The sequence below is a fragment of the Nannobrachium achirus genome, assembly GCF_963921795.1.
Source record: "Nannobrachium achirus genome assembly, chromosome: 18".
Classification (NCBI taxonomy): domain Eukaryota; kingdom Metazoa; phylum Chordata; class Actinopteri; order Myctophiformes; family Myctophidae; genus Nannobrachium; species Nannobrachium achirus.
In genome coordinates, this window is record NC_137825.1 from 21,764,298 (window position 1) to 21,791,866 (window position 27,569).

The 27,569-nt window shown below is 46.6% G+C and overlaps 1 protein-coding gene across 1 annotated transcript in view; it reads right to left on the reverse strand.

Moving 5' to 3' along the window:
- The window catches only part of pald1a (phosphatase domain containing paladin 1a), a gene marked incomplete at its 3' end in the record, with an annotated part of 110,374 nt that overhangs the window by 53,546 nt on the left and 29,259 nt on the right, over nt 1-27,569 (reverse strand). The window contains exons 11-17 of the mRNA XM_080747691.1: nt 27,305-27,439; nt 25,964-26,080; nt 24,553-24,732; nt 22,724-22,921; nt 20,526-20,666; nt 20,283-20,354; nt 9,151-9,291 (exon numbers count right to left, since the gene is read on the reverse strand). Of these exons, the coding sequence (XP_080603817.1) occupies nt 9,151-9,291; nt 20,283-20,354; nt 20,526-20,666; nt 22,724-22,921; nt 24,553-24,732; nt 25,964-26,080; nt 27,305-27,439 (984 nt within the window). The remainder of the gene's footprint in view (nt 1-9,150; nt 9,292-20,282; nt 20,355-20,525; nt 20,667-22,723; nt 22,922-24,552; nt 24,733-25,963; nt 26,081-27,304; nt 27,440-27,569) is intronic.

Genomic DNA, 27,569 nt, shown 5'->3' on the forward strand with positions numbered 1-27,569 from the left:
GCCGGGTTCATTTCTACGCCAATGTTTCCCTTGGCCACCGTGCGCATAGATCTCCACGTTGTAATTGGCCCACTTATGTCAAGCAGGCATCCTAAAAGAGAGGAGAGGAGTGTAAACACGGAGTAGTACGCTCAATGATCCCCATAAGGACGCAAAAACCACCAGCGTTTCTATTCCTAAAAAAAAAAAGAAAAAGAAGAAATGACTATGACGAAAAATGTTGTCTAGACATGCTTTTTTTTCCCCAATGACGAAAACAACATAAAAAATGAACTAAAAACGTAAGCTATGATGGCTAAAACCATGACTTTCGCAAAAAAAAAAAAAAAAGACTAAAATATTAGGGAGGGACTAGTAGGACTTTGGAAGGCAATGGTAGCCAATCAGGAGGGAATATGGGACAGATCCATGTTGATGACATGACTGCAGAAATACTGCTGCTTTGCGTGATTTTAGGGCAAAATCTGTAGGAGCAGTGTCCAAAAATGTGTTTTTCAAGAATCAGCCAGATGGTGGCGCTAGATGGGACAGATGCATTTTGATGAAATGACTGTAGAGATACTGTGTACCGGTTTGCATGATTTTAGGGCAAAATCTGTAGGAGCACGGAGCAGTGTCCAAAAATGTGTCTTGCAAGAATCGGCCTCATGGTGTTGATTTTATGCTTGGTTGTGTGCAGGTGTCAAGCCAATCTACAAGCTCGAGCTTGTAGAGCTGCTATTTTCGACATACAGATGAGTATAAATCAGGCATTTCAACGCCACTAAGGCCCGCCAAAATACATTTCAGTCGACTAGAATCGTGGGGTATTTAGTCAACCAAAACTAGACTGAAACTAAAACATTTCAGATGACTAAAATATGACAAAAACTAAATGGAATTTGATTCAAAAGACCAAGTTAACCGATATGGACGTACATTATACACAGCACAAGACCACCGCCGGTCAGTGGCGATGCATACTGGCCTATTCAGCAATGTCTTCCTTCTCTCTCGTTTCTTCCATTCTTTACCCAAATTCATTGTTAGTTTTTTCTTTGGTTAAATGAAAATAAAGAAAAGGTCTGCCAGCATTGTGGTCGTCTGTCTCATCCTCGGGCCTCTCTCTCTCTCTCCTCAACCCTCCCCCTTTTTAGCCCACGCTTCCTCCCCCTACACCAGTGCCTGTCCAAGGTCGTCCCCCATACCTCAGTGGTTCTCTAAAACAGTGGTTCTCAACCTTTTCAGGCCATGACCCATCACCCTGACGAGCACTAAAAGTTGTGAAAATAGCAGATCTACATGTTCGCAACCCGAGGCATTGTGAGCATGTAGATCGGATATTTTCACAATTTCAGCCTCTAATATTTGACGATTTAAATTGTTATTTTAGAGGTATTAAAAAGTCCATAGATTGTCACTTTAGAAATGTGTATATAACCTCTATACACTTTGTGTTTACTGTTGAGTGAGAAAACAATGTTGCACATTAAGTGAATCATCTGGGGACCCCCCCAAAATAATTTGGGGACCCAGTCCCGGCCCACAGGTTGAGAACCACTGCTCTAAAAAAAAAGGGGGGGAAAAAAAAGTTTTAATTTCAAGGACCCCTAGTTTGGTACGCATTAGGGGGCCACGTACGGATCCTGCGTTAACTTTGAGAGCGTACCAATGGAACCAAATGGACCCCCACCTCCATTTAGCTGGCGGGATGGGGGGTCCTGGAACTCCCTCAAGGACCCCTGAAGAGGCGGTCCCCCGGACCCCCAGTCTGAGAACCTGCTGCCTTACCGTTGTCCCCTCTGTAAAAAAAAAGAAAAAAAGAAAAAGAAAAACTGCTCGCTGCATTCTCCGCTTTCTGAAAATATTTTTCCACTGCCCCGTCCAAACCGTGAGGGCCTTTCTCGCGGACACGCATACACACAGCATGATTCACCTTGGTTTCATGGCGGCCAGCACAGCCGCGGGGGCAGGGGGGGGTTGTCTGCAGGGGTGTTCTGCAGCCCCCTTCCCCCCCCTGGCCCCGTTTTGGCTTATGTCATTAAGGGCAAACACTTTCAAAAATGGCAGATGACAGAAGCTTGTGCATCTGTATTTTTTTTGGGAAAATACTCTACAAGTTTCAAGAACATGTTTTTGAATTTTTCAACACAAATCTTCAATTCTGGGGGAAATCTTCACTGGCGCAACACTTTTTCAGATGGAGGTCCAACTACATATACATTTGGGGATTCCTTGGCAGAAAGAAAAGAAAAAAACTTTGAGCTTGTAGATCTGTATTTTCGGCATACAGATGAGTATAAATCAGGCATTTCAACGCCAAAATACATTTTAGTCGACTAGAATCTGCAAGTACCGCAAATCTACAAGCTCACAATGCATTGCATCCACAAGTGGTGTGGCACTGCGGCACGTGCACAAATGAAGCATTACGGTTGCGTTCTCACTCCGGATCATTGCTCTTCACTCCCTGTAAGCATGCAGTTAGCAGCCTGACTGAGAGATAGTAGCCTACAGTGTGGATTTAAAAGCACTGGGAGATCATTATGGATCATACATGTTTCACAAATGCTGGTGTGTCTTGAGACTATCTAAACCAGGGGTCTTCAACAGGCTGTCCAGGACCCCTAGGGGGTCATTAGAGTTACTACAGGGGGTCCCCCAAATCTTTGTGTGATAGAAGCTTTTTTTCCTCCTTTTTTATATCAACCACTTGAACCCTAGTGTCCATACTGAGAACTTTAGCCAAAAATAGCAGATCTACAAGCTCACAACGCCTCACGCTGCAAGGCGTTGTGAGCTTGTAGATCGGCTATTTTCGGCAAAGAGTTTTGGTGTAGAGAGGAAAAATGTACAGAGTGCAAGGTCAAGTTTATTACGTATTGACGGTTCAAGTGGTTAAATATCTGAAAACACAAATTGTCATGAATCCAAAATACACGATGATCGTGCTGTCAAACAATGAAACTATATGGAATCTATGAAAATGTTGTGGGGGTCGCTGCTTTATCTCTCTCTCAACTAAGGGGTCCTTGGCCTGAAAACTTGAAGACCCCTGATCTAAACTACTGAAACTCTTGTCACCCTGTTTACAGTGGAGAGGTTTTCCTCCCTCGTAGACACGCACTGGTGTCTCCTCAGATTACTTGAGTGATTGAAACTCTTGTCACATGTGGAAAGGTTGTTCACCTGTGTGGATACACTTGTGAGTCTTAAGAATATGTAGCTCACCGAAACTCTTGTCACAGTTTACAGTAGAAAGGTTTTTCTCCCGTGTGCACACGCCGGTGTGTCTTCAGGTTACTTAACCTACTGAAACTTTTCTCACACTGTTCACAAGTGTGTGTTTTCTTTCCTGTGTAAATGATCTGATGTTTCTTTGCGTCTCCTGTTGGTTGAGACAAAATCTCTTTAAACCGTTGACGACGTCGAGGTTTTGTGTCTACTCGTTTCCGGCTGGTTACAGAGCGGACGATTTGCTGACTGGCGCTGACTGAACAGATTTGTCCATTCCACAGCGTTTTGCAGTTGAGGTCGCCGTGGCTCAGATGCACTCAGATCAGGAGAGCTGGCTGTTCATTGTCAAAGCTGCTGCTATACATGGACTGTGATGGGGACAGAGGTGTAGGTTCTGTTGAGGCCGGACAATTTGTCCTCTCTCTACCTCTCTGTACCCCCTTCTCTCACAACAACATTATGTGGACACAGCCCCCTCTGGTCTCAGTGGAATGAGGTGGAAGTCTGGACTGTATTCACACCTCATATATGCTGAGCAGAGCTTTGGTCTGACCTCACTCACAAGACAGTCGTGTGCCCCTCCATATTTGGGCAAGAGTGATGTCATCAATATAACATCATCACCATGACGGCAGAGATCCACATGTGTTTATCATGTAGAGGGCACCCGGGAGCAGCATGGGTTAGTGCCCCAGCCCACTACATTTATTTGAAAACTTTAGTTGCTAGTTACTATGTAGATTTTGATTATTACCCTATATTTCAACGAATTGTGAGCTTCTGGACTTAAGTATTTCTAAATTGCAGTATTAATACTTTTACTTAAAAACAAATGTGAGTACTTTTTCACAACTGCTGATTAGAGGACTGGAGGGGGGGGGGGGGCAGGGCTATGTGATTTTTTTAGCCGTGACCCAGGACTGGAGGGGGGGGGGGCAGGGCTATGTGATTTTTTTTGCCGTGACCCACACAAATTGGTCTGTGGCCCACAAAAGGGTCCCCGACCCACTGTTTTGGAAACAGTGCTTTAAACCAGTGGTTCTCAACCTGTGGGTCGGGATCCCCCCAAATGATTAACTTAATGTGAAACATTGTTTTCTCACTCAACAGTAAACAAACCAACATAAAGTTTAAGTGTATAGAAGGTATTTGCACATTTCTAAAGTGACAATTTAAGGACTTTTTAATACTACCTCTAAAATGACAAATTAAACATTGGACAAATTGTCAAATATTAGAGGCAGAAATTGTGAAAATATTTTCACAATAGAACCATGTTATCTTAGTGGTCATCAGGGTGTTGGGTCCCAAGTTAAAATAGGATAATTTTATTTTGGGGGTCACAGCCTGAACTGGTGGTGCCTGAAATGGTGCCGGGCCCGGGAACATCTGTCTCTGTTTACCACCTGGCCCCGCCGGTCAGCCCACAGAGGAGGCGGGGACTTAAACGGGCTGGAAGGGGACGTGGTGCCGACCTGAGGTCTTCCTGTTCCGTGCACACAGGACCCGGACAGCGGACACCGGGAAGGAAGAAGAGCAGAATAAATTCACCCTTTCCAACTCCAGCATTGGGAGATCAAAATAGAAACCACAGCCATCTGTGATTTTATTGCGTCGTGTGGAAACCTTGTATGTCCAAAACACTTTACTTTTAAGGGAGATGGGGAAAAAAAATATCTGTGTGCATCCAATGTAGTTGTTCTTTAGTCACAAGCTCTTGATGATACATTTCATTGGTTCGATATTCATAAAACCTACATATACAACCACTTTCACAAAGTGCGGTAGAGGGGGAGATGGAGGCCTACAAGCTTGGCACGTTGTGAGCTTACAGATCGACTTGTTTTCAATGTGGAGATACAAGGTTTCCACCCAATGACAGCACGGATATGCTATAGATAGATGCAGGCCATCAGAAGGTTGCACGTTAAAGTTTCTCTTTTATTTTAAATAAATAAAAAGTAAAATTCTACGGCGGACACTCCTGGGACTGAGAAGGAAGGCCTGAGGGGCAGTGCTTTTTGGCAGAGGGATGATGAGACATGTGCAGTGCAGATATCTAGGGCTACAGCAGCTCACTATGCCATTATTCTTATTTATCTATGGCAGGGGTCTTCTATGTGTTTCAGTCCAATGACCCCTTAGCTGAGAGAGAGATGAAGTTGGAACCCCCATCTACAAGCTCGCAGCGCGGCACTTGGTGCCGCGCTGTGAGCTTGTAGATCTGCTATTTTTCACTGGTTAATGCATTCAATGATTCTAGGCCTAAATGGGTTTTAAGGGGGGAGAGGTGGGGCTAGAGAGCTAGAGAGAAAGAGAGAGAGAGAGAGAGGCAAGAGGAAATAAGGCAGAAAGACAGAGCAGGGTTTTCAGGACAATGAGGTCCATTGATATTGTGGAGACGGGGCTGGGTACCTCCATGCAGACCCGTGTCGCGTAAGACTAGGCTGGCTGCTGCACGCAGGGGCGTCACAAGGGGGGGGGGGGGAGTGGGGGGAGTGGGGGGAGTGGGACTGAGTTACTAGGGCCCAAGGTGGAGGGGCCCTAGTAACTTTAGCTATTGAAAAATAGCAGATATACAACCTCACAGCGCGGCACCGAGTGCCGCGCTGCAAGCTTGTAGATCTGCTATTTTTGAAAAGACGTGAAAGTGTGTGCAAACATTTGTAACTCAAATTTTGCTTCTGGGGGTCCCTGGAACTAAATATTTTGAGATGGGGGTCCGTGGCCAAATACATATCATATTGGGGGTCCTTCACATGAAAAAGTTTGAGCACCACTGACATAGAAACATAAGTTTCTTGCACACATTTTCACGATTTTTCAAAAATAGCAGATCTACAAGCTTGCAGCGCGGCACTCGGTGCCGTGCTGTGAGCTTGTATATCTGTTATTTTTCAATAGTTAACATTAATGGGGGGCCCGCAGTGAATCCTTGTACCCAGGGCCCAGAATTTGGTGTGACGCCCCTAGCTGCACGCACACACGCACGCACACACAGCTGAGTATTATGGTCTGTTGTTACAAATGGCTAAAACAGAGCAAATGGTACCGGTGGTGGTGCAGTTAGGTGTTCCCAAAACAATGGGGTCGTCAAGACCTGACTTTTGGGGGTGGGGGTTGTGGGATTATATTTGATGGGTTGTGTGTAAATGTCCACCTTTTTTAACTATTTTTAAATGATTACTTGTGGGGGGAGAGGGTTGGGGGGGGGGCATTGCAGGTATTTTCACTATTTACCTTTAGTGCTCGTAGAACTGCTATTTTGGATACTTTTGGATAGTATGATGTGCAGTGGTGGAAAAAGTACTCAAGTTAAAGTATCAATACAGCAGGGTAGAACAACTCGGTTACAAGTAAAAGTCCAGAATTCAATATGTACTTGAGTAAAAAGTATGAAAGTATTCGCATCCAAATGTCCTTAAAGTACCAAAAGTAAAAGTACAGATGCATTGTGAGCTTGTAGATCGGCTATTTTCAAATAGCATACGCATAAAATAGTGAAATAGTGGATTAATGTATTTTTTACAATATCATAATTTATATCTGCAAAGTAGCTAGTAACTAAAGTTTTCAAATAAATGTAGTGGAGTAAAAGTATAATATTTGCCTCTGAGATATAGTGGAGTAGAAGTAAAAGTACTGAAAACTGGAAATACTCAAGTAAAGTACAAATACCTCAAAACTGCACTTAAGTACAGTACTTAAATAAATGTACTTAGTTACTTTACACCACTGATGATATGATCAATTAAGGCATTCATCATTTACGGAAAAAAAACTGACTTCTACTTCAGAGTTCTTACATGACGCGATCTAAGATTTGTCTACATGGATTTTCAATAGAATGAATAACTCTCGTGACCCAGGGGGGGAGGGGGGGGGATAGCACCAGACTTCCATCAGGACCCCAGACACGGGAGAAATACGTGCTTTTCTCCAGTTTGCCATCATAAGTCATTACAAAAGAAAGCAGGTAAATCGAACCCCCTCGCCTCCACACTACTCGCTGTTCATTGTACCATGAGTGCCAATGTGTTTACAAGACTCCGCTTGGAAAGTGAAAGTCTCAAAATCCCACAAGCAATCAATGTTGTTCCATCCTCTCTATCTGCACTGCTGTTTTCCATTCCAGAGCGTTTACTGCCCACTTGAATTTCCTTAGAATGGGATTTATAATGATAATATGTTACATTAATTACAGTATGTTTCACCTTAGCGCTTCCCCCCCCCCCCCCCCCCCCCCCTTGGCAACAGCAACTCCAGACAGTAATTTAGATCAGTGACTTGTACAGTTTGATTCATGTGTCCCCAAGTCTCTGCAGTGTCTGCCATGACAGAATTAAGTTATTGCTGCCCTCTATGGGACACCTGTGGAACTGCAGCCAATGCAGGCCTGCAAAGTTAGAGCAAAGTAAAAATTATTCTCTCATTCTCAATCTCAGGTCAAAGCCAGCGGTCCAAATTGACCTTTATATGGGTCTGTAACTCTGAGAGTGTGCAATGGAACCCTCCGTTTTGTTCCATTTGTAAAGCCTCAGAGTTAGATAAACAACAAGGATGTAGATTGGGGTCCCAGTTTCCCAAACAGTGGGTCGCGGACACATTTGTATGGGTCTCGTCTGGGTCCCACCTCAGGGCAAACGTCTAAATTCTATATTTTTCTCTTCTATTTTCCATCGGATATAACGATTTCCGAGGAGATTGCAACACGAATGCAACAAATGTCACAGTTTGTTGCAGATAATACATGTGATTTTTCCACCAAATCGGGTACACACACATTAATTTCTCAGGAGTCCTGTGGCAATGAGCATCAAACCATCTTTTTGATATTCCATATAGTTTGCCTCTAATTGGCTAAGACAATTAACGAGAGGGACCCATTTCTTACAAAACAAAATGGCACATATCATGAACGCTAGCGGTCAAGAGATACACGCACATCCACAATATTGCGACGGGTGCTGGATCAAAAATGGAATTCTGAAGAAAAGAATAGATCCAAACACAGGTCTTAATGCTCCCCAAATAACTGTATTAACCAAGCGGTATAAAAAACACAACGTTTCGGCCTCTCACGTTTCGGAAATCATGAACGCAACATCAAATAAACTCGAAATCGGGATTGCATGTTCAGGGGGCACAAAAAAACTTTCACTTCTGCCACAAATGCTAAAAGTTGAACTTCTCCCTACTGCGTGTCGTTGGGAAGACCATTCCTCCCTCTATTTCTCCTCTAAGTTAGTCGGAATAAACGCAGCACAGCACTGGGGAGGCTGTGGTGCTAAGAAAGACGAGGACACTAACAAGAGTTCCTGTTTCAACACAAAAAGGAATGTGGCGTCCCCAATCCCCATAGCCTGGAATCAGACAAATCCGCCAGCCACGCTCAATTGTGTATCCATTTCCTCACTCCTCACGAAGAGTTTGGTAACTAATCAGGGTAATCAGTATTGGTCTGGCGTAACCAATTGTGTCCGAAGACCTTTTTTTCCTTTTTTAACCCGCCCCTTGGAAAAAAACTAAAAAAACAAAACATCAGTTTGAAGTGGAGCGGTGCATTTGAGCAGCTATACCGTGTTGATTGATTGAAGAGTTTATTAGCAGTTTGCACTTTGCAATAGAAAAAAGAACCGTTCATGACAGCACGTGTGAAACTGCATTTGTGTGTGTGTGTGTGTGTGTGTGTGTGTGTGTGTGTCTCAACAGCGCCACTTGGTCAACCAGCGGTATTGCAGCTGTTCGTGCTGCACCACACTTGTGCTGCACCACACATACAGTAGGGACATAGGGACACACAAGTCAAATGTAGGAAGCGGCTATCACCGCTCCAAAAATGTTTCCATATTATTAGTACCAGACTCATATCCACACAGTCTGGCTACGCAAGGCTAGTGTCCCCATGGGTTCCAGGACGGGTGGTGGTCCTACCTGTCTGTAGGTGCAGATGATGATCTCTCTCAGGTGGTAGTGCATGGGGGTCATGGTCTCGCTGACCGCGTCCAGAGCCATGTCCACCTCTCTCTTCATCCGGTGGCCGTCGGGGAGCAGGCGAACTAGCCGCATCACCACCTGTGGATGGTTCAACTCTCTGTATTACTGTCCAATTGGAAATCATGTTGTCTTAATAGAACTAATAATACTATAATAAGGCCTGGTCGCCCATGGTAACGTAGGTTGGTCATGGGGATTTTGAGGAGGTTAGTAGTAGTACTAATGTATTTGGTCCTAACATTTTGAAATGACAATAGGCCTGTATTCATTTCATTTCCTATGAAATATTAGACCAAAAAGGCTTATTGTGCCTACCCTTTTCATGTGACATTTCAGACAAAACATAACGAAAGTACTCTCTCAAAGAAAGAAAAGAAAAGGAAAAACAAATAGAGAGAGAAAAACAGAATCAAAATGTGATTGTTGTCGCTGAGTTGAACTAATGTAAAACATGCCTTGCCAGATCATCTTCCGGGTCAACAACATCTCTAAATTAAAACAAACACAGAGTTTTTAACTTTCATGCAAAGGAAACATCTTGTGGTCATCCTCCTGTGGCCTAAATCCAGCGATGGACCGCGTTGGCAACAAAAACTACCCAGTTGAATAGACGGATGACCTGTTTATGTTTAAATCATGAGCGACCGTGCCACCGTGGACGTTACGTGACATGCTGTAAGCTGCCGTTTACAAAACTGCGTTGGTCTAGTGTCCATGTACTACAGTAGGTCACTCATAGGGATGTGGCCCATTCCCTCCAGCCTTATGTGTACTGTACATACTGTTACACACACATCATCAGGCCAGCCAGCGGTGGACAATGACAACCTTGTAAGTATGTCCAAAACCTTCCTTTTCTTGTTATTATTTAAAATTCACACCATTCATTTCAAGGCTGTGTCACTGTGTGTGTGTGCGCGTGTAATATCCATGCATGCATGCATGTACATTTCAAGGCTGCTCAACAGCACCTCTCTGGTCACTCAGCAGTACTCAGGCTACATACACAGATACACGCACGCATACACACACAGCCATGCTATGGAGACGGTGTGACCACCGCTCAAAAAGCTATTTAAAATAGTTAAAATAGCCCATCTACAAGGAGAATAGTTAGAGGTTTCTGCCTGTGACAGCAACAAAATAAAAGTGATATTGATTTGAAGTCATATAATCGCACCCAGCTCTACTAGGAGGTAGTCAGACAGACAGACAGACAGACAGACAGACAGACAGACAGACAGACAGACAGACAGACATACAGACAGACAGACAGACTGGCCAGGCACTGAGGCTGAAAAGGGACAGCAGGGAACACAACTGGCCTCGAGGCAACACCCCATCCATCCATCCATCCATCCATCCATCCATCCACCCACCCATCCATCCATCCATCCATCCATCCATCCATCCATCATCCATGCCCTACACTCACTAATATGTGTGTCAGCAGGTCTGTGCTGCAGATGTTGCAGACGCAATAAGCCAAGTGTTGCCGGATTTTGCGAGAGGAACAAACAGGCAACCAGGTCTATGAAAACAAAAGCTCTAAAGAAGCGACCGTTAGGCAAAGCACGGGCACTTATATATATGCCTATTAAACATCGGCATTTTGAGGATCTACAACAGGGTTCCCCAATAGGTGGCCTGCGGGCCATTTGCGGCCCACGGGGGGCTACTGTCTGGCCCACACCAACCCCAGTAATAATGGTGGTATAAGAGCAGCAACAACACTAGTATATCGTCGTTGTCGGGTGGAAATCTCGTATCTCCAAATTTGGGGCCGTTGCACAAAGGTAGTGAGAACAGCCGATCTACAAGCACACAACACCTCGCACCGCGTTGTGTGCTTGTAGATCGTCTGTTTTCACTAGTTTAAATCATTTTTAAAATGATAAATTCAAAACAAACGGTTTTGGACATACAAGATTTTCACCCGACAACGACGAAGACTGTCGCTGGAGTAGTGGGAACGCCACCGTCACCCCCTGCAATGTTGTGGCCCTCGGCTTGGTACCCTAGACATAATTCGGCCCTTGGGGAAAACTAATTGGGGAACCCTGATCTACAAGCTCACAGCGCATCGCATGCTATTTTCAAAAAGGAAATCTTGGGGGGAAAAAAAGGGGGACATTTGGAATGTTGTTACCATTGTGTGTAACGGTAGGTTCCGTACGGAACCATTGTTTACTTAGATATGGAAGGATGACCTCCCACTTGGGTAATGACGCCCCCTGGCGATCATTCAGAGAAACTACTTCAGCTCCCGTACTAACGTAGGTAGGAAGGGCCTGTCACTCAAACCGGAGTGACCCGCCTCCAGGCTATATAAGCCCCCGGAGGCGGAAGTAACATCCTCTTAATACCCCTCTCTGCCACATTCAGTGAAACAGAGGGGCATTACGTGGGAGGTCATCCTTCCATATCTAAGTAAACAATGGTTCCGTACGGAACCTACCGTTTACTGTCAATATTCCAGGATGACCTCCCACTTGGGATTCTTAAACTCCCCTCTAAGCCACAACCTACTCTCATACCCCCACACACCCCTCATACGGGTGAGCACAGCCCAAACGGGCGTGACCCATCACCCAGAAGGTCCCAGGCCCACCGGACCTGGGTGTGAAGGCATGAGAAAATAAGGAGAGACCCTGACAGACCGAAGTCCGCCTCATTCAACTAAATGAAAAGGACAAGTCCGCCTTATAAGTAAGACACACTATATAAGGAAAACACAGGGTCCCCCCCAAAATACCCCAGGTGGCTACATGCCCACCTGTGGGAGGGGAAGATCCGACTCCTCTATGACGTAGAGGAGGCAACTACACCCAGAACCGAATGCGCTAGCGAAGAGGATTCGATATCCAGGTGATAGTAGGCTGCAAAGGTAGAAGGCGAAGACCAATTAGCCGAAACACAAATCTCCTGAACGGAGACTCCCTTTGCCAGTGCCCACGAAGTAGCCACACCTCTAGTGCTATGGGCTTTAAGTGCCGCCGGCACTTCCACACCCGCACTAGAGTAAGCCAGCCTAATAGCATCCACAATCCACCTCGAAAGAGTGGGTCTAGACACCGGCTTTCTGACAAGAACATTGCCCATTTCCACGAAGAGCTGAGAAGAAGCTCTAGAACCAGCAGTCCTGTCACAGTAGGCCTTCAATGCCCTGACAGGACAAAGGCAATTCAGCCGTTCATCCTCCACCGAGACAAACGGAGGAGGATGAAAAGCCAGAAGAACAACAGGCTCCTTAGGAACCACCATGTTCTTAGGAACAAACTTAAGATGAGGCTTGAGCAACACCTTGAGATCATTGTTCATAAACTGCATGCACTCCGCAGACACCGAGAGAGCTTGCAGGTCACCAACTCTTTTAGCCGTGGCCAAAGCCAGCAAAAGAGCCGTCTTGAAACTCAAAAGTTTCAAAGGCATCCCTACAAGCGGCTCAAAGGGAGCCCGACATAGGCCCCCTAGAACCACCTGCAGATCCCAAACTGGGAACAAAGACCTAGTCACCGGCCTCAAACGTTCAACTCCTTGCATGAACTTGATGACCTCCGGGACTTTAGAAGGTGCCTTGCCCGCCACCCCCAGGTGACAGGCATTAATAGCCGCCAAATACCCCCTAAGGGTAGAAAATGCAAGACCACTTCTCAAGCGGTCCTGCATAAATTCCAGAATTTCCTGGGCTGACGCCACATGGGCCACCACCGGTGGAACACGCGACTCACACCAGTCCTCAAAGGCATTCCACCTTCCATCATAAGACGTCCTCGTAGAAGGCGCCTTAGCACTCTGAATGGTAGCAACCACTTCAGAAGAAAAACCAGCCGCCAGCAGGTTTAACCTTTCACGTGCCAAACCCACAGGTCTAGGACCTGCAGGTCTTGGTGGAAGATCTCCCCCCTGGCCTGACTCAACAGATCCCTGCACTGAGGCAGCTGCCAACCCGGTTCGCAAAGGAGAGGGGCGATCGCCGACCTCCACGTGCCCTTGTAGGGAGCCACCAGGAGCATCTCCAGACCGAACCTCCTGACTCTCTCCAGAGTGGGTCGGATTAAGTCGAAGGGGGGAAACGCGTACAGTAGACCTCTCGGCCACGTGTGCGCTAAGGCGTCCAACCCCAAGGGAGGACTGCCCTTCACCGCGAAGAACAACGGACACTTCGTATTCTCCGCTGACGCAAACAGGTCCGCCACTGGCTGACCGAACTTGCGAAAAATCTGGTTCGCCACCCTGGGGTGGAGAGACCAATCCTCGTAGCGAGAACCTCCCCTGGACAGGAGATCTGCTCCGCTGTTGAGGAGACCTGGGACGTGTAAGGCCCTGATCGACTTGAGGCGCGACAGGCACCAAACCGTCAATTCTCGAGCCAGACGGTCCAGTGGCAACGACGACAGGCCCCCCTGTTTGTTGACATAAAACATGGCCGTCGTATTGTCTGTCCTGACCAGGACGTGACAATGCAAAATCCAAGGCTCGAAATGCTTGAGCGCCAGGAGTATAGCCATCAACTCCAAATAGTTGATGTGACGACCCCTCATCTCCAGAGGCCAAAGCCCCTGCGCTGTGCGCCCCTCGAAAGTGGCTCCCCATCCACTGAGACTGGCGTCTGTCGTGATCGACTTGCGGGAAACCACCTCGCCAATCGAGACTCCGCTGGTGAGGAACCCCTCCACCAGCCACGGAGACAGGGCGATCGCGCAGGAAGGGGAAACCGTAACCTTCTTGTACTTCAAGGAGGGCGGGATCCCGAGGGATAACATCCATCTTTGAAAAGGTCTCATATGAAACCTGCCCAAACGCAACAGATGTACTGCGGAAGCCATCATTCCCGTCAGTACCATGCAACTCCTGTAAGTGACCTCCTGGCCCACTTGAAAGGAGTCGAGACATTCCCGAAACCTGTCCACCCTCTCCTCTGAGAGACGGGCCGACATGTCGGATGAGTCCAGAAGGACCCCAATGAATGTAAGACGACTTGCTGGAGTCAGCATGCTCTTGCCGTGGTTGACTATGAAACCTAAGGCCTTCAGGTGAGCCAAAACCACTTGTGTGTGACGCGCCACTTCGTGGGCGGAGCTCGCTGAAATCATCCAATCGTCGATGTACGTCGCCAACCTGACGCCCTGCTGTCTCAGCGGGGCGATGGCTGCTTCGGTCACTTTCACGAAAACCCTCGGGCTCAGTGACAGACCGAAAGGGAGTACTGTGTACTCGTACAGGCGACCCTCGAAGGCGAACCGTAGGAATTTCCTGTGTGGGGGATAAATCTGGACGTGCTGATAAGCATCCTTCAGATCCACTGAACAGTGGAAATCCCCTTGCCTGACCGACCGTAACATGGTGGGTACAGTTAGCATCCTGAAAACGTATTTCTTCAGGTACACGTTTAGTGCCTTTAGGTCCAGGATGGGACGTAGCCCCCCCCCTTTTTGGGCACCAGGAAATAACGGCTCCAAAATCCCATGCGGGATTGGGTCCTGTCCAGCTCCACTATAGCACCCTTGCTTAGCAAGGAGCTGATCTCTTCTCTCAAAAGATTTGCTTTTAAACCACGCGCCCTGGTATGAATAACCCTGCTCGAAAGCGGGGGTATGTCTGCGAACTGTAACCTGTAACCCCTGGTTATCATTCGAAATACCCAATGGCTCGGGTTGCATAACTTCCACTGTCGCGCGCAGCGTGCTAGCGTGTTTTGAGCGAGAGAAACCCCACCACTGTGCTTCCGTGACGGCGGAGCTTTTTGGCGGCCGGACCGGAAGTGGGGAACCTGCGTATCCGTATCCGGAACGACCGGATGCGGAGCGCAAGGGTTCAATAGGCCGCATGGCGGAAACACCTTCTGGTTGTACCGCTTGACTAGCGGAGCTATTTTGCGGCGGGACCGGAAGTGGGGAACCTGCGTATCCGTATCCGGAACACCCGGATGCGGAGCGCAGGGGTTCAATAGGCCGCAAGGCGGGAACACCTTCTGATTGTACCGCTTGACTAGCGGAGCTTTTTTGCGGCCGGACCGGAAGCGGGGAGCTAGCGAATCCGTATCCGGTGAAACCGGAAGCGTTCGGTTTTCGCTCGATAGAGCAACAGGAAGAGCAAAGCGATTCGACTGATAAACAGACTCGCCCACAACTAAAGCATTCTCCCCTGACAGGAGAGGAACTTTTACGTTTAATACCTGCTCTAAGGCCTTTATGCTTGTCCCTTGACCCGGGCTCATAGTAGGCCGACAGAATTTCTGACTCAAGGTTAAATTCATAGCATCGCTCACGCGAGGGAAAATCCACTCGCGCGCATGAGGAACCACATAATTGTTTGACGTTAACATTACTGGTTGCTGATAAAACCTGTGACTGATTAAAGAGTCCTGACGGGACTTCATCATTCTTACAGGAGGCATGCATAAAGGAGTCATATTGTCGACGCGAGGGATATCCCACTCGCGCGCTTGAGGAACCACATAATTGTTTGACAATAACATTACTGGTTGCTGATAAAACCTGTGATTGATTATCGAGTCCTGACAGGACTTCATCATTACTACAGGAGGCATGCACGATGGGGTCGTCTGTGCTAGTGCGAGAGAGTTGGACAGAGACAGACTTTGCTCTTTCAACATATTTATTGCCGACACAGGAGGCATCAAATTCAACATTTTCATTTCCCCGACACGGGGTACAGAAAAACGCCCTCGTTTGGGGGGAGGGGGACCGAGAGACACCTCGGACCCCCGCCCCAGCACAATCCCCCTCTTCCGAGTGTCATTTGCGCTGTCCCCTACCGCGGCCACCGCGGTAGGAAGACTGCTGCCTGCCATCCTTGGACGGGCGGCGCGGCTGAGCGCGCTCGGGAACCACAACCTTGCTGCGGGGCCTGTCAGGCGCCCTGGCTGCAGAGGCTCCCCTGGAGGAAGACGAGTGCTTCTTAAAAGAAGCAGAGCGGCCCCTTTCCTTGACGCGGGAGGAGCGGGACGCCCTCCTAGCTTGCTGCGGTTCTTCCTGTGGCACTGTGGTGGACTCGACAATGTCCTTAGCAGCCTTAAAGAACGTGACTCTGCCCTGCAGCAGCTCCAAACCGCCGCCCATGAGTGTGGTGGGACTGTTCTCCATGTTGATGAGGGATTTATACATCTCCCCGCGAGGACCCACAGGCTTCTCGCCCACGTCCCTCTTAGGCTCGAGGTCGACATAGTCGAGCCAGCGGGCTCTCTCAGCTTGGAGGTTATAATCCATGGACCTGCCCATCCACTTGACCGCATGCCAATTGACCTTCAGCATGATGTCGAATAGGGTGTTTAGCTCCGCAGTGTGCTCCCCCGTGGGCAGACCTTTGACCAGGTCTTTGGTGGAAGCTAGCAAGAGCTGGATAAGATTAAGGTCCTTAGCAGCCAGAGCAGCGGACCGGTAGGCGTTACGAGCCCTGTCCGACTGCAGCTTGTCCTCCAGGACAGTGAACCCCGGCGGGTTGGTGCCGACGGGGCCGACAAACGGCCCGTTTTTAGCCGTGCCTACATCCTTGTACTGGGGTCTGACGGAACCCAGAAAGGATTGTGCCAACAGGTGGTCCAGGTTAGGGCAGGTGGACATGCCTGCCTCCGCACCGCCAACCAAATCCAACACAGAAAAAGGCAGCTTCCTGGGGTCTTTGTGTGTCTTCCATGAGGAATGGAGGGCCTTGGTGAATCCTTTCACCAGCGGCAGCCTGGAGAGGACATACGGGGCGGGAACCGAAGGCTCCTGCCCGGGCATTTCGTCATCATCCTCGGCCTCTTCAGAGGGGAGAGGAGGTGGCAACTCCTCTCCAACTCTGGCAAGAGCTCTCATGTAGACCGTGAGATGATCCAGCATTTCTGCTGCAGAATCGACGTCCTCTGCTCCCGCTTCACCCGCTTGACTGGCGGGTGGAGGGGCAGTGGTGCCTGAGGAGGACTGGGAGCTCCCTGCGGCGTCCAGTTGACGTGCTGGAGCCGCAGGGGCATTACCTTTCACTGTGACCGTGAGTCGAGAACCATCGTCCTCGACGGAGTCCTCCTCCTCCTCGGCCGTGTATCCAGAGTATTCAGAACCAGAACCCTCGCTCTGACAGGAGCTCAGGTCCGACTCTCGCCTGAAAGTCTGGACTGTTTTGGCGATGCTCACGTTGAGGGGAACGTCCCCGACGGTCACATCCGAGCGTTTCTTTTTGGGCACCGCGCCCGAAGGGGAAAAGGCTACCGGAGGGATGTTAGCCTTCTTGGTCGCCTTCTTAGCGGCGACTTCACCAGACCCGCCAGCTCCAGTGACAGTGGAGCTAGCTGCGGTCGGTTGCGCGGCAGGCGGTGTCTCATGTAGCACGGCGCCATCTTGACTTGGAATGGCGCGCTGTTTGCCAAACGGATCTCCGGAAGGCAGCGCCGCACCTTGACCAACGGTGCGGGCCGCCTGGGGAAGGAAAGACTGGGCTGTGGGGTTGAGAGCAGTGGACCCACCTGGTGGAGCGCAGGCCCCGAGGCCTGCCCTGGCTAGGTAGAACCGGTGTACCAGTACATCGTGGTCGTAGGCCACGCAGAAGTCACAGAAGGGTCCTGCTCTCCCCTGAGGACTCAGTGCAGAGAAGGCGTGTGCAACGCCCATGCAGCCGACACAGAGAGGGTGAAGATCCTGTCCGTCGATGAGTCCTGGACAGCCTGGACATTGCCTCGGCAGGAAGGCCAGAGGATCCATGGCGAAGCACTGTAGCTAGAGTTAACAAGAAGCAGACGAGCTAACAAGCTAACGGCTAAGGCTAGGCCACGCTTGATTCGGGCAGGGCCTGAACAAGCGGTAAGCAGTGTAGCTAACGTTAACAAAGAGCAGACGAGCTAACAAGCTAACGGCTAATGCTATGCCACGCTTGCTTCGGCGGAGGCCTGAACAAGCAGTAATAACCCTTTGTTATAGAAGGAAATAACCGTCGTTTTAGGACGGGACAAGAATAAGTATTCTTAAGTACGGGTTAATTCAACACTCGCCGGTGGGCGACTCCAATGCCACCGCTTTAGGCTAATGCGCGAAGAATAATAATACAAAGGCTGAGTTTCAACTTATCTGAATGTGATATCGCAGAGAGTGAAAAGAGGATGTTACTTCCGCCTCCGGGGGCTTATATAGCCTGGAGGCGGGTCACTCCGGTTTGAGTGACAGGCCCTTCCTACCTACGTTAGTACGGGAGCTGAAGTAGTTTCTCTGAATGATCGCCAGGGGGCGTCATTACCCAAGTGGGAGGTCATCCTGGAATATTGACAGTAAACTGATGTTACTGTTGTCATGGTGGGGCTGAACTATCCCTTTGAAGTTTAAGTAGTTACGGGCCACACCGTTTCACAAGTTTTAAAAAAATCCTTTGAAAATTACATTGACATTGTCAGCTTGTAGATCTGCAGTTTTCGAATTGCCAAAGTATTTATACCGGGATGGATGATGGAGAGAGAGAGAGAGAGAGAGATTTGTAATAATAATCAAAATCTACAAAGTAAAGTTTTCAAATAACTAACGTAACAATATATGCCTCAAGATGTAGTGGAGGTAAAATGATAATAGGCCTACATCAATAAATGTTGCTTTCCACCACTGGTAGCCACAGTGACTCTTTGTGTTGTTGGTGGTGTGGTGTTGTTGTTGTTGTTGTTGTTAGAAAGGCAACATCCCACTCCGCTCAAAGGCTGAATTGGCGTTCGGTAAAGGTTTCCATAGCAACCCCATTTGTGTAATGCCCCCATTGCAGGGTTGCTGTGATTGGCATGTCATGTGCCTATTGTCGCTGTGCGGAGCACACACTGTGTGTGCGCGCGTGCGTGCGCGTACAGAGACTTCTTCCAATTGGCTGTTTCTGGAGTGTCCCCTGTGTCCCCAGTTTTTTTCCTCCTTTTTTCCCCCCATGGCTTTGCGGCCCAAATACAGGTTCACAGTTTATATACTTTAGTTAGCAGATCTGGGCACACATTTTAAAACGTATCTCACTAGCATTCGTGTGGAGACTGTGGAGACAAATCACCCTGTTGAGAATCATGATTCAATACGGCACTTGAAACACTTTAAGCCAACTCAGCATATGAGTAGCACGGTTTGCGTGCAGCAAGTCGTGTGTTAATTAAGTACTGGGAGCTGATGGTAGTAGATCTTGCACTCCACCCCAAGCCCCAAGGAACCTCAGCTGGAATTGAAGCTCACTTCCAGGTTCTCTTTCAGCCTGCTGTTCCTATTAAAGGCCAAGCAGATGATGCTATTCCACCTGTTACCGGTCGCAATAGATTACAATCTCAATACTCAAGTCAATGAGGTTTTGGGTGAACTCTACACTTGATTTTATTACCTCATTATTTTATTACCTATTACCTTTTATTACATTTTCATAAGCACTTTATGTTTTCAATCGCTAGTTTAAAATCCTTTTCAAATCATCATGATATGCGTTTAGCAAATTACAGTCCCATTCTTTTCTAAACAAAAACAAGTAGAGTATGTTTCTAGGGTTTCTGCTGAGGGAAGACCCTACCTAGCTGCGGTTGCAGCCAATAACATTCATTTCCATTTGCTGCTGCTGCCACTACTAGGCTACTACTCCTACTACTACACAGGGGGTTGGAGATTATATACACCCACAATATTGAGCAGAGGTGTCTCACGACAATGACCCAATTCAATAGACAGATGACCTGTTTGTGTTTGTGTGCGTGTGTGTAACCTACAAATCGTGAGTGAATGTGGACGTTACATGACACGGTTGTAAAGTAGGTCACTTTAGAGGGCTGTGGCCCATTCCCTCTAGCCTTATGTGTGCTGTACATAATGTACTCACATCATCATCAGGCCAGCCAGTGGACAGTGACGAAAGCATGTCTCGCCGTAATCGGGCAGAAATCTCATATTCTAACTTTTTTGCTGGCGTTTTTGTATAAATTAACACCCTGTACTTGTCATACTTTGAGGTGTAGCGCTCTGGACGGCATGATATCCGAAGCGCTCTTCTATTTTTTTTTTTTTTTTGCTATTTGTCGTACAAATTAGGGCTACATTGGACAGCAGGAAATAAATAATAATTATTGTACCTACCTCAAATTCTCCCTTTGTGTACTTGGCATCTGGAACGCTCACAATCTCATCATCCCCAAACTCAGGAAACCCCTGTAGGGAGAAAACATATGATTCACAGATGTGCAAAAAAGACAAACAACAGCTTGTATATCTGCTATTATTCAATAGCTAAAGTAAAAAATAATTAAGGCCCCTCCACTTTGGGACCTAGTAACTCAGTCCCACTTTCCCCCCCCCTTGTTGTGACGCCCCTGTACGTACGTTAAAGTGCCACAGGGTGAGGGCGGCGGTGACCATGGCGGTGGTGGTGCGGCCCTTGCCGTTGGAGCAGTTGAAGACGAAGGCGGATCGGGAGTCTTCGGCCAAGGCTCCCTTCATGGCCTCCATCAGCCGGTCAAAGTCCTGAGTGTGTGTGTGTGTGTGTGTGTGTGGGAAGAAACAGGCGGTCAAACAGTGGAACATAAAACACCACACTAGGGTTGAGGCCAGTGTTACCATGTCCCCTTATTAAGCGAGTTATGAGCTTGTTTTTTTCTGTAAATGCTTGCTTGTAAAATGTAAATGTTGGAGGTTGCTTACAAGACAGGAATCCCTTTTGGGGTTCTTGTTGCTATGTACAGTACAACATATATATAGGCTATTTATTTAATTTCTGAATAAATATTTGAAGTTCTTTTATAAAAATAAAATCCATTCTTTTTTCAAGTAGATTTGTTGAATAGTTGATATAAAAACCTTGCTTCTTGATTATTCGATTGAAGAAAAAACCCAAACCCCCGAAAGATAAATATAGAAATAAATCTTGTTGTATAAAAAGATGTCCCGTTATTGACAATACAAATCAAATGTGAATAAGCATAACAAGTTTACTTAAGTGTACCTCAAATACTGAAAAACTAAATTTTTAGCATCATTATAGCTCAACTTATGAGTGCAAGATTTTGGTCATCATTTTCAGAATGCTTGGTAATTGGCACTATATGCCACTAGAGGGCGCCAAAAGCATAGTCAATGCCACAGCCTCAGTCTACAAACTGCATGACACACCACCACCACCGGCAAGCTTGTAGATCTGCTATTTTTGAAAAACCTTTGAATATATATATATATTTAAAGTGAACATTTGAAACTAAAATCTTTCTCTCTCAGGGTCCCTGGAACAAGATATTTTGAGATGGGGGTCCACGGTCAAATACGTATAATTATAGGGGTCCTTGACATTAAAAACTTTGATCACCACAGATTAAGAAACATAAATCTTTCAGAAAACCAGTAGGATTTAGAAGACATCTTTATGTATTTTTCAGTCCTAGTCCCACTTTAACCATTATTTAGCTTTAACTATAAAAAATAGCAGATATACAAGCCCACAGCGAGCTTGTATATCTGCCATTTTTGAAAGATCGTGAAAACGTTACCAAATGTTTGAATATATATTTTTGAAAGCAACATTTAAACCATTATTTAATGCTTTGAATATATCTATTATTTATTTTTTAACCCATTTAGGCTTAGGATTATTGAATGCTTTTTAACAAAAAATGGCAGATATACAAGCTTACAGCGCGGCACCGAGTGCCGCGCTGCGAGCTTGTAGATCTGCTATTTTTTGAAAAATCATGAAAATTTTAATTTGGACCCGATTCTATAAGTGTCTTTTGAATCCTTCTAAGAAACCTATGTTTCTATGTCAGCAATCTGGCTCGCCGTTGTCAAAGAAAAGGTCCTTTTCACTTAACTGGAGCTCAGTTAGTCGGTTTCACTTAACTGGAGCTCAGTTAGTCTGATCTTGAGAGACTACTATGTTAGTGGTTCTCAAACCTTTTCATGTGAAGGACCCCCAAACTGATATTTATTTGGCCACGGACCCGCATCTCAAAATATCTAGTTCCAGGGACCACCCAGAAGCAAACGCTGCGAGCTTGTAGATCTGCTATTTTTTGAAAAATCATGAAAATTTTAATTTGGACCCGATTCTATAAGTGTCTTTTGAATCCTTCTAAGATTTTTTGAAAAAACCTATGTTTCTATGTCAGCAATCTGGCTCGCCGTTGTCAAAGAAAAGGTCCTTTTCACTTAACTGGAGCTCAGTTAGTCGGTTTCACTTAACTGGAGCTCAGTTAGTCTGATCTTGAGAGACTACTATGTTAGTGGTTCTCAAAACTTTTCATGTGAAGGACCCCCAAACTGATATTTATTTGGCCACGGACCCGCATCTCAAAATATCTAGTTCCAGGGACCACCCAGAAGCAAAATTTGAGTTACAAACGTTTACTTGGAAAATACATATATTCAAAGATTTGCACACATTTTCACGACTTTTTTCCAAAAATAGCAGATCTACAAGTCGCAGCGCGGCACTCGGTGCCGCGCTGTGAGCTTGTAGATCTGCTATTTTCAATAGTTAAAGCATTCAATAATGTTAGGCCTTTCAGTCCTAATGGGACAACGTGTGTTACCTCCTCAGTGGGCGCGCTGCAGTCGGGCAGGGGGATGCGTGTGTATTGCAGGGCCTGGTGGGAGCACCTCTGCTGGGTGAAGGTGTCCCTCACGCTGACGCAGCTCTTAAACATCCTCATCTGCTTCTCCTGCTCCAGGGTCACCTCCAGCCACTTCCCACAGCCCGCCGTCTCCTCCGCCAGGGACACCTCCAGCTTCTAGAACCGGTGGCGGGAGAAAAAGTATCCAGAATCATCCAGATGTTTTACTTAACACTTTAGCCGGCGTTTACTCCAACACGTGTTTTTAGATATTACCGCACTTGCCCGCCATATATGCCAAAATGCGTACATCGTCCGTTTCATTGTTTAATATGAGTCTGATACACCCCATAGTAAATGACAAAACCCGGACGAAAGAAGACTAAATGTATACAGGGCTGAAGTTGTTAATGTATGATTTGTAATAATAATAATACAAATTTACCAAGTAACTAGTAACTAAAGTTTTCAAATAAATGTAGTGGAGTAAAAGTACAATATTTGGATCCGAGATGTAGCAGAGTAGAAGTATAAGTATCGGAAATTGGAAATAAGTACAAATTCCTCACAATTGTACTTTAGTAAGTAAGTTACTTTACACCACTGGAGGTGGGGACAGGATATAAATGTGTACCTATATGAGCTGGGGACAAGGTATACCGGTAAGTGTGTACTGTACCTCTATGGTCTGGGGGTCGGAGGTGTAAGTGTGTACCTCTATGGTCTGGGGGTCGGAGGTGTAAGTGTGTACCTCTATGGTCTGGGGGTCGGAGGTGGGTATAAATGTGTACCTCTATGGTGTGGGGGTCGGAGGTGGGTATAAATGTGTACCTCTATGGTCTGGGGGTCGGAGGTGGGTGTAAGTGTGTACCTCTATGGTCTGTGGGTCGGAGGTGGGTATAAATGTGTACCTCTATGGTCTGGGGGTCGGAGGTGGGTATAAATGTGTACCTCTATGGTCTGGGGGTCGGAGGTGGGTATAAATGTGTACCTCTATGGTCTGGGGGTCGGAGGTGGGTATAAATGTGTACCTCTATGGTCTGGGGGTCGGAGGTGTAAGTGTGTACCTCTATGGTCTGGGGGTCGGAGGTGGGTATAAATGTGTACCTCTATGGTCTGGGGGTCGGAGGTGTAAGTGTGTACCTCTATGGTCTGGGGGTCGGAGGTGGGTATAAGTGTGTACCTCTATGATCTGGGGGTTAGGGTTAGTGTATACAGGGTTCCCACACATTTTTACCAATTAATTTCCAAAAGTTTTCCAAAACCTTTCCAGAATATTTAACCCAATTTCCAGGACTATATAATTCAGCTCAATAGCAGGTCACTTACTCCTATGCGCAATGCCCAAAGACAGGTAGTGTATGCTTTTCAGGCTGTGACCCCTGAAATAATCATGTTTTAACTGGGGACCTGGCACCCTGACGACTGACGAGCACTAAGAGTTGAGGAATTTTGTATAACACTGTTCTATTGTGAAAATAGCAGATCTACATGCTCACAACGCCTTGTGTTGCGAGGCGTTGTGAGCATGTAGATCGGCTATTTTCACAATTTCTGCCTCTAATTTGACAATTTGGCCCATGTTTAATTTGTCATTTCAGAGGTATTAACAAAATCAATAACCAAAGACAATGCATAGCTATTTATTCCAGGACCTTCCCGGACTCTTGATAAATCCCAAAACTTTTCCAGTACTGAAAAAAAGGAAAAAAAAAAGAAAATCAAAATATTTCCAGGAATTTCATGACCGTGGGAACCCTGTGTGTACCTCTATGGTCTGGGGGTCAGATGTGGGTATAAATGTGTACCTCTATGGTCTGTGGGTCGTTGGTAGGCACGGGGATGTGTTGCTCCAGACAGGAGGGCTCTCGGGGGGTGAAGACCTGGCCGTTGCCCTCCAGCACCAGCTCCTCCTGCAGGTTGACCCACAGCACGTGGCCGTGTCTCCTCTTCTCGTCCGTCAGGTGGGCCAGCACTGCACCGGTCGCCTGCCACCCCCAAAATGATGCACAGTTTGCAAAACCCATTAAGACCAGGGACCACTTTAAGCAATATTTTATGCTTTATATATTGAAAAATAGCAGATATACAAGCTCACAGCACGGCACCGAGTGCTGCGCTGCGAGCTTGTATATCTGCTATTTTTGAAAAGTCGTGAAAATTGGTGCAAATCATTGAATATATGTATTTTTAAAGCGAACATTTGTAACTCAAATATGTGCTTCTCTGGGGGTCTCTGGAACAACATGTTTTGAGATGGGGGGTCCGCGGCCAAATACATGTAATTGTAGAGGTCCTCATCATCAGGTCCTCATCATTATGACATCAGAAAACACAGTTACGCCACTCCTGCTGTCAGACTTGTTTTGCTAAAAGTATTCATATAATTAAGAAAGTGTATCTAGAGCATTTGGAACGATGACATGCTGTGATTCTCGCTAAATGTCCCCGTGCCCCAGAGGCTACTAGGCTGTCCCTGTACTTAGGAATGAATTACTCAATGGAGGGAAAATATTGTTCTCCGTTTAGCTGTCCAGTCACTCATCAGGCCAGAAATATGCACATCTAATGGTTGTTTGACACCGAGGTGTAAATACATGTCAAGGACGTGTTTATGATTGCCAAGTATAAACAGAATTACTAACATTCCTGAGGCTCATGCTTCCTGTTGACCAACCTTATTTAGACATAAACTCACCTTTCTTAGAGGATGTGTTTTAAACGCAAAACTGCACATACTGTATAGGGGAGAACGGGGTAAGATGAACCTGTGGGTAAGTTGAACCACCCCCTGTGTCTTTAAAACTATACACATGAGTTATCATGTGACCTTAAAATAAGGACACAACCATCATTTCCACCTGGCTGTGGAGTTGACAGACACATGGGCAAAGTGCCAAGCATATTTCTACACAAAAAAGTGTTTTTTGTTCATGTTTTACTTTTTCTGGTATAATTATGTTTTATGTTAAAGCAAATGTACCCAGGTCTAAACTTATATATCATGCATATCGTTGACATTCCAATGTATGAAACTATGTGAAACATTTAGCTAAAGATCAGCCTGAAGCATTAAGCTAGCCAGGTTTTGTCAAAATGGTGGCCGTGGGGCAAGATGAACCTAATGGCCTGGGGTAAAATGAGCTAATTATCCTAATATGAATCAGCAATAAATAAGTCCTTTTACATTACAAGATTATTTTGGCCGTTTGCAGTTACCTCGGACGTCGGCTGGGCCATTCCATAAATAGGCATCTTCGGAACTCTCCTGAAGTTGGCCACCTTCATGTCCTTAACTGTACTCAGCACGTCTGGGGCCAAGTACTCGTCAGCCACCTGCGCACGAACACACACACACACACACACACACACACACACACACACACACACACACACACACACACACACACACACACACACACACACACACACACACACACACACACACACACACACACACACACACACACACACACACACACAGCTAAATCAATTCTCTCGACTGAAAGAGTTTGTCCTATTATGCGATTTGTGAAACGGTGTGCAAATATACAAGCTCACAGCGCAGCACTGTGAGCTTGTATATCTGGTATTTTGATTTATGACACATACAGGAACAGCTACTGTAGGTGCACACACACACACACACACACACACACACACACACACACACACACACACACACACACATGCTGTGCCTTCAGTGTAGCAGCTTATGCTCTTCACTTTACTGGAGAAAAAAAAACATATAATCAAAAGCTTCTTTAGGACCAAAACATGACCTCATCAAGAGCGGAAAAGCAAAAACAGCACATTCAAGGGCCCCATCCCTTATGCCTAAACCTCATAGGCGTGTGTGTGTGTGTGTGTGTGTGTGTGTGTGTGTGTGTGTGTGTGTGTGTGTGTGTGTGTGTGTGTGTGTGTGTGTGTGTGTGTGTGTGTGTGTGTGTGTGTGTGTGTGTGCGCGCGCGCGCGTGCGTCTGTTTTGACAATAACAAGTCATTTTCTATGGGGGAAAAGGAGTATAATAATAATATTTTGATTGTTCTTATAACTTTATACATTGTTCTATGTATTGTCCCTGTCAAACAAATACACACACATACTGTATTTGCGACCGTAGGTTGTATTTACTATGAAAACCTCCCATGCATCAGTCACGCCTCATGTCATGCTCCATATACTGTATGGCCCAGACAGAAAGTTGGTACAACACATGGATCTCCATATGTGGAGCTGACTATAATCACCTGGATCTGCATACACCGACCTCATCAAACCCTGGATAGCCATACATGGAGACGACTGGATCATCTCCTAGATCTCCATATATAGAGCTGGCCAATACCTCTACATCTGACCTCACGCACTCCAGATATGGATATAGCTGACCTGTAGCTGACCTGTGACCTTAGGGCGTCTTACTGGTTTATTTAATAGAGAGAGAGAGTGTGTGTGTGTGTGTGTGTGTGTGTGTGTGTGTGTGTGTGTGTGTGTGTGTGTGTGTGTGTGTGTGTGTGTGTGTGTGTTTGTGTGTGTGTGTGTGTGTTGTGTTCTCACCAGTACGCGGGCTCCCTTGGTGACCAGGGCGGGCGGGGCAGACAGCTCAGAGAGGTTCATGCGCGCCAGCAGCCTGTACAACCAGGCATGGTAACACATCCACTGGCTGAAGTTGGAGGCGAAGGCCAGCGGATACTGCAACACACACATTGGTTTACACCGGTTGACCCGGCAAACTAGCAGCATTTCGTCACTGTCGGGCAGAAACCTCGTATCTCCGACTTTCAGATTTGCATTTTTTTTTTCGTAAAGTAAAGTCCTGCTT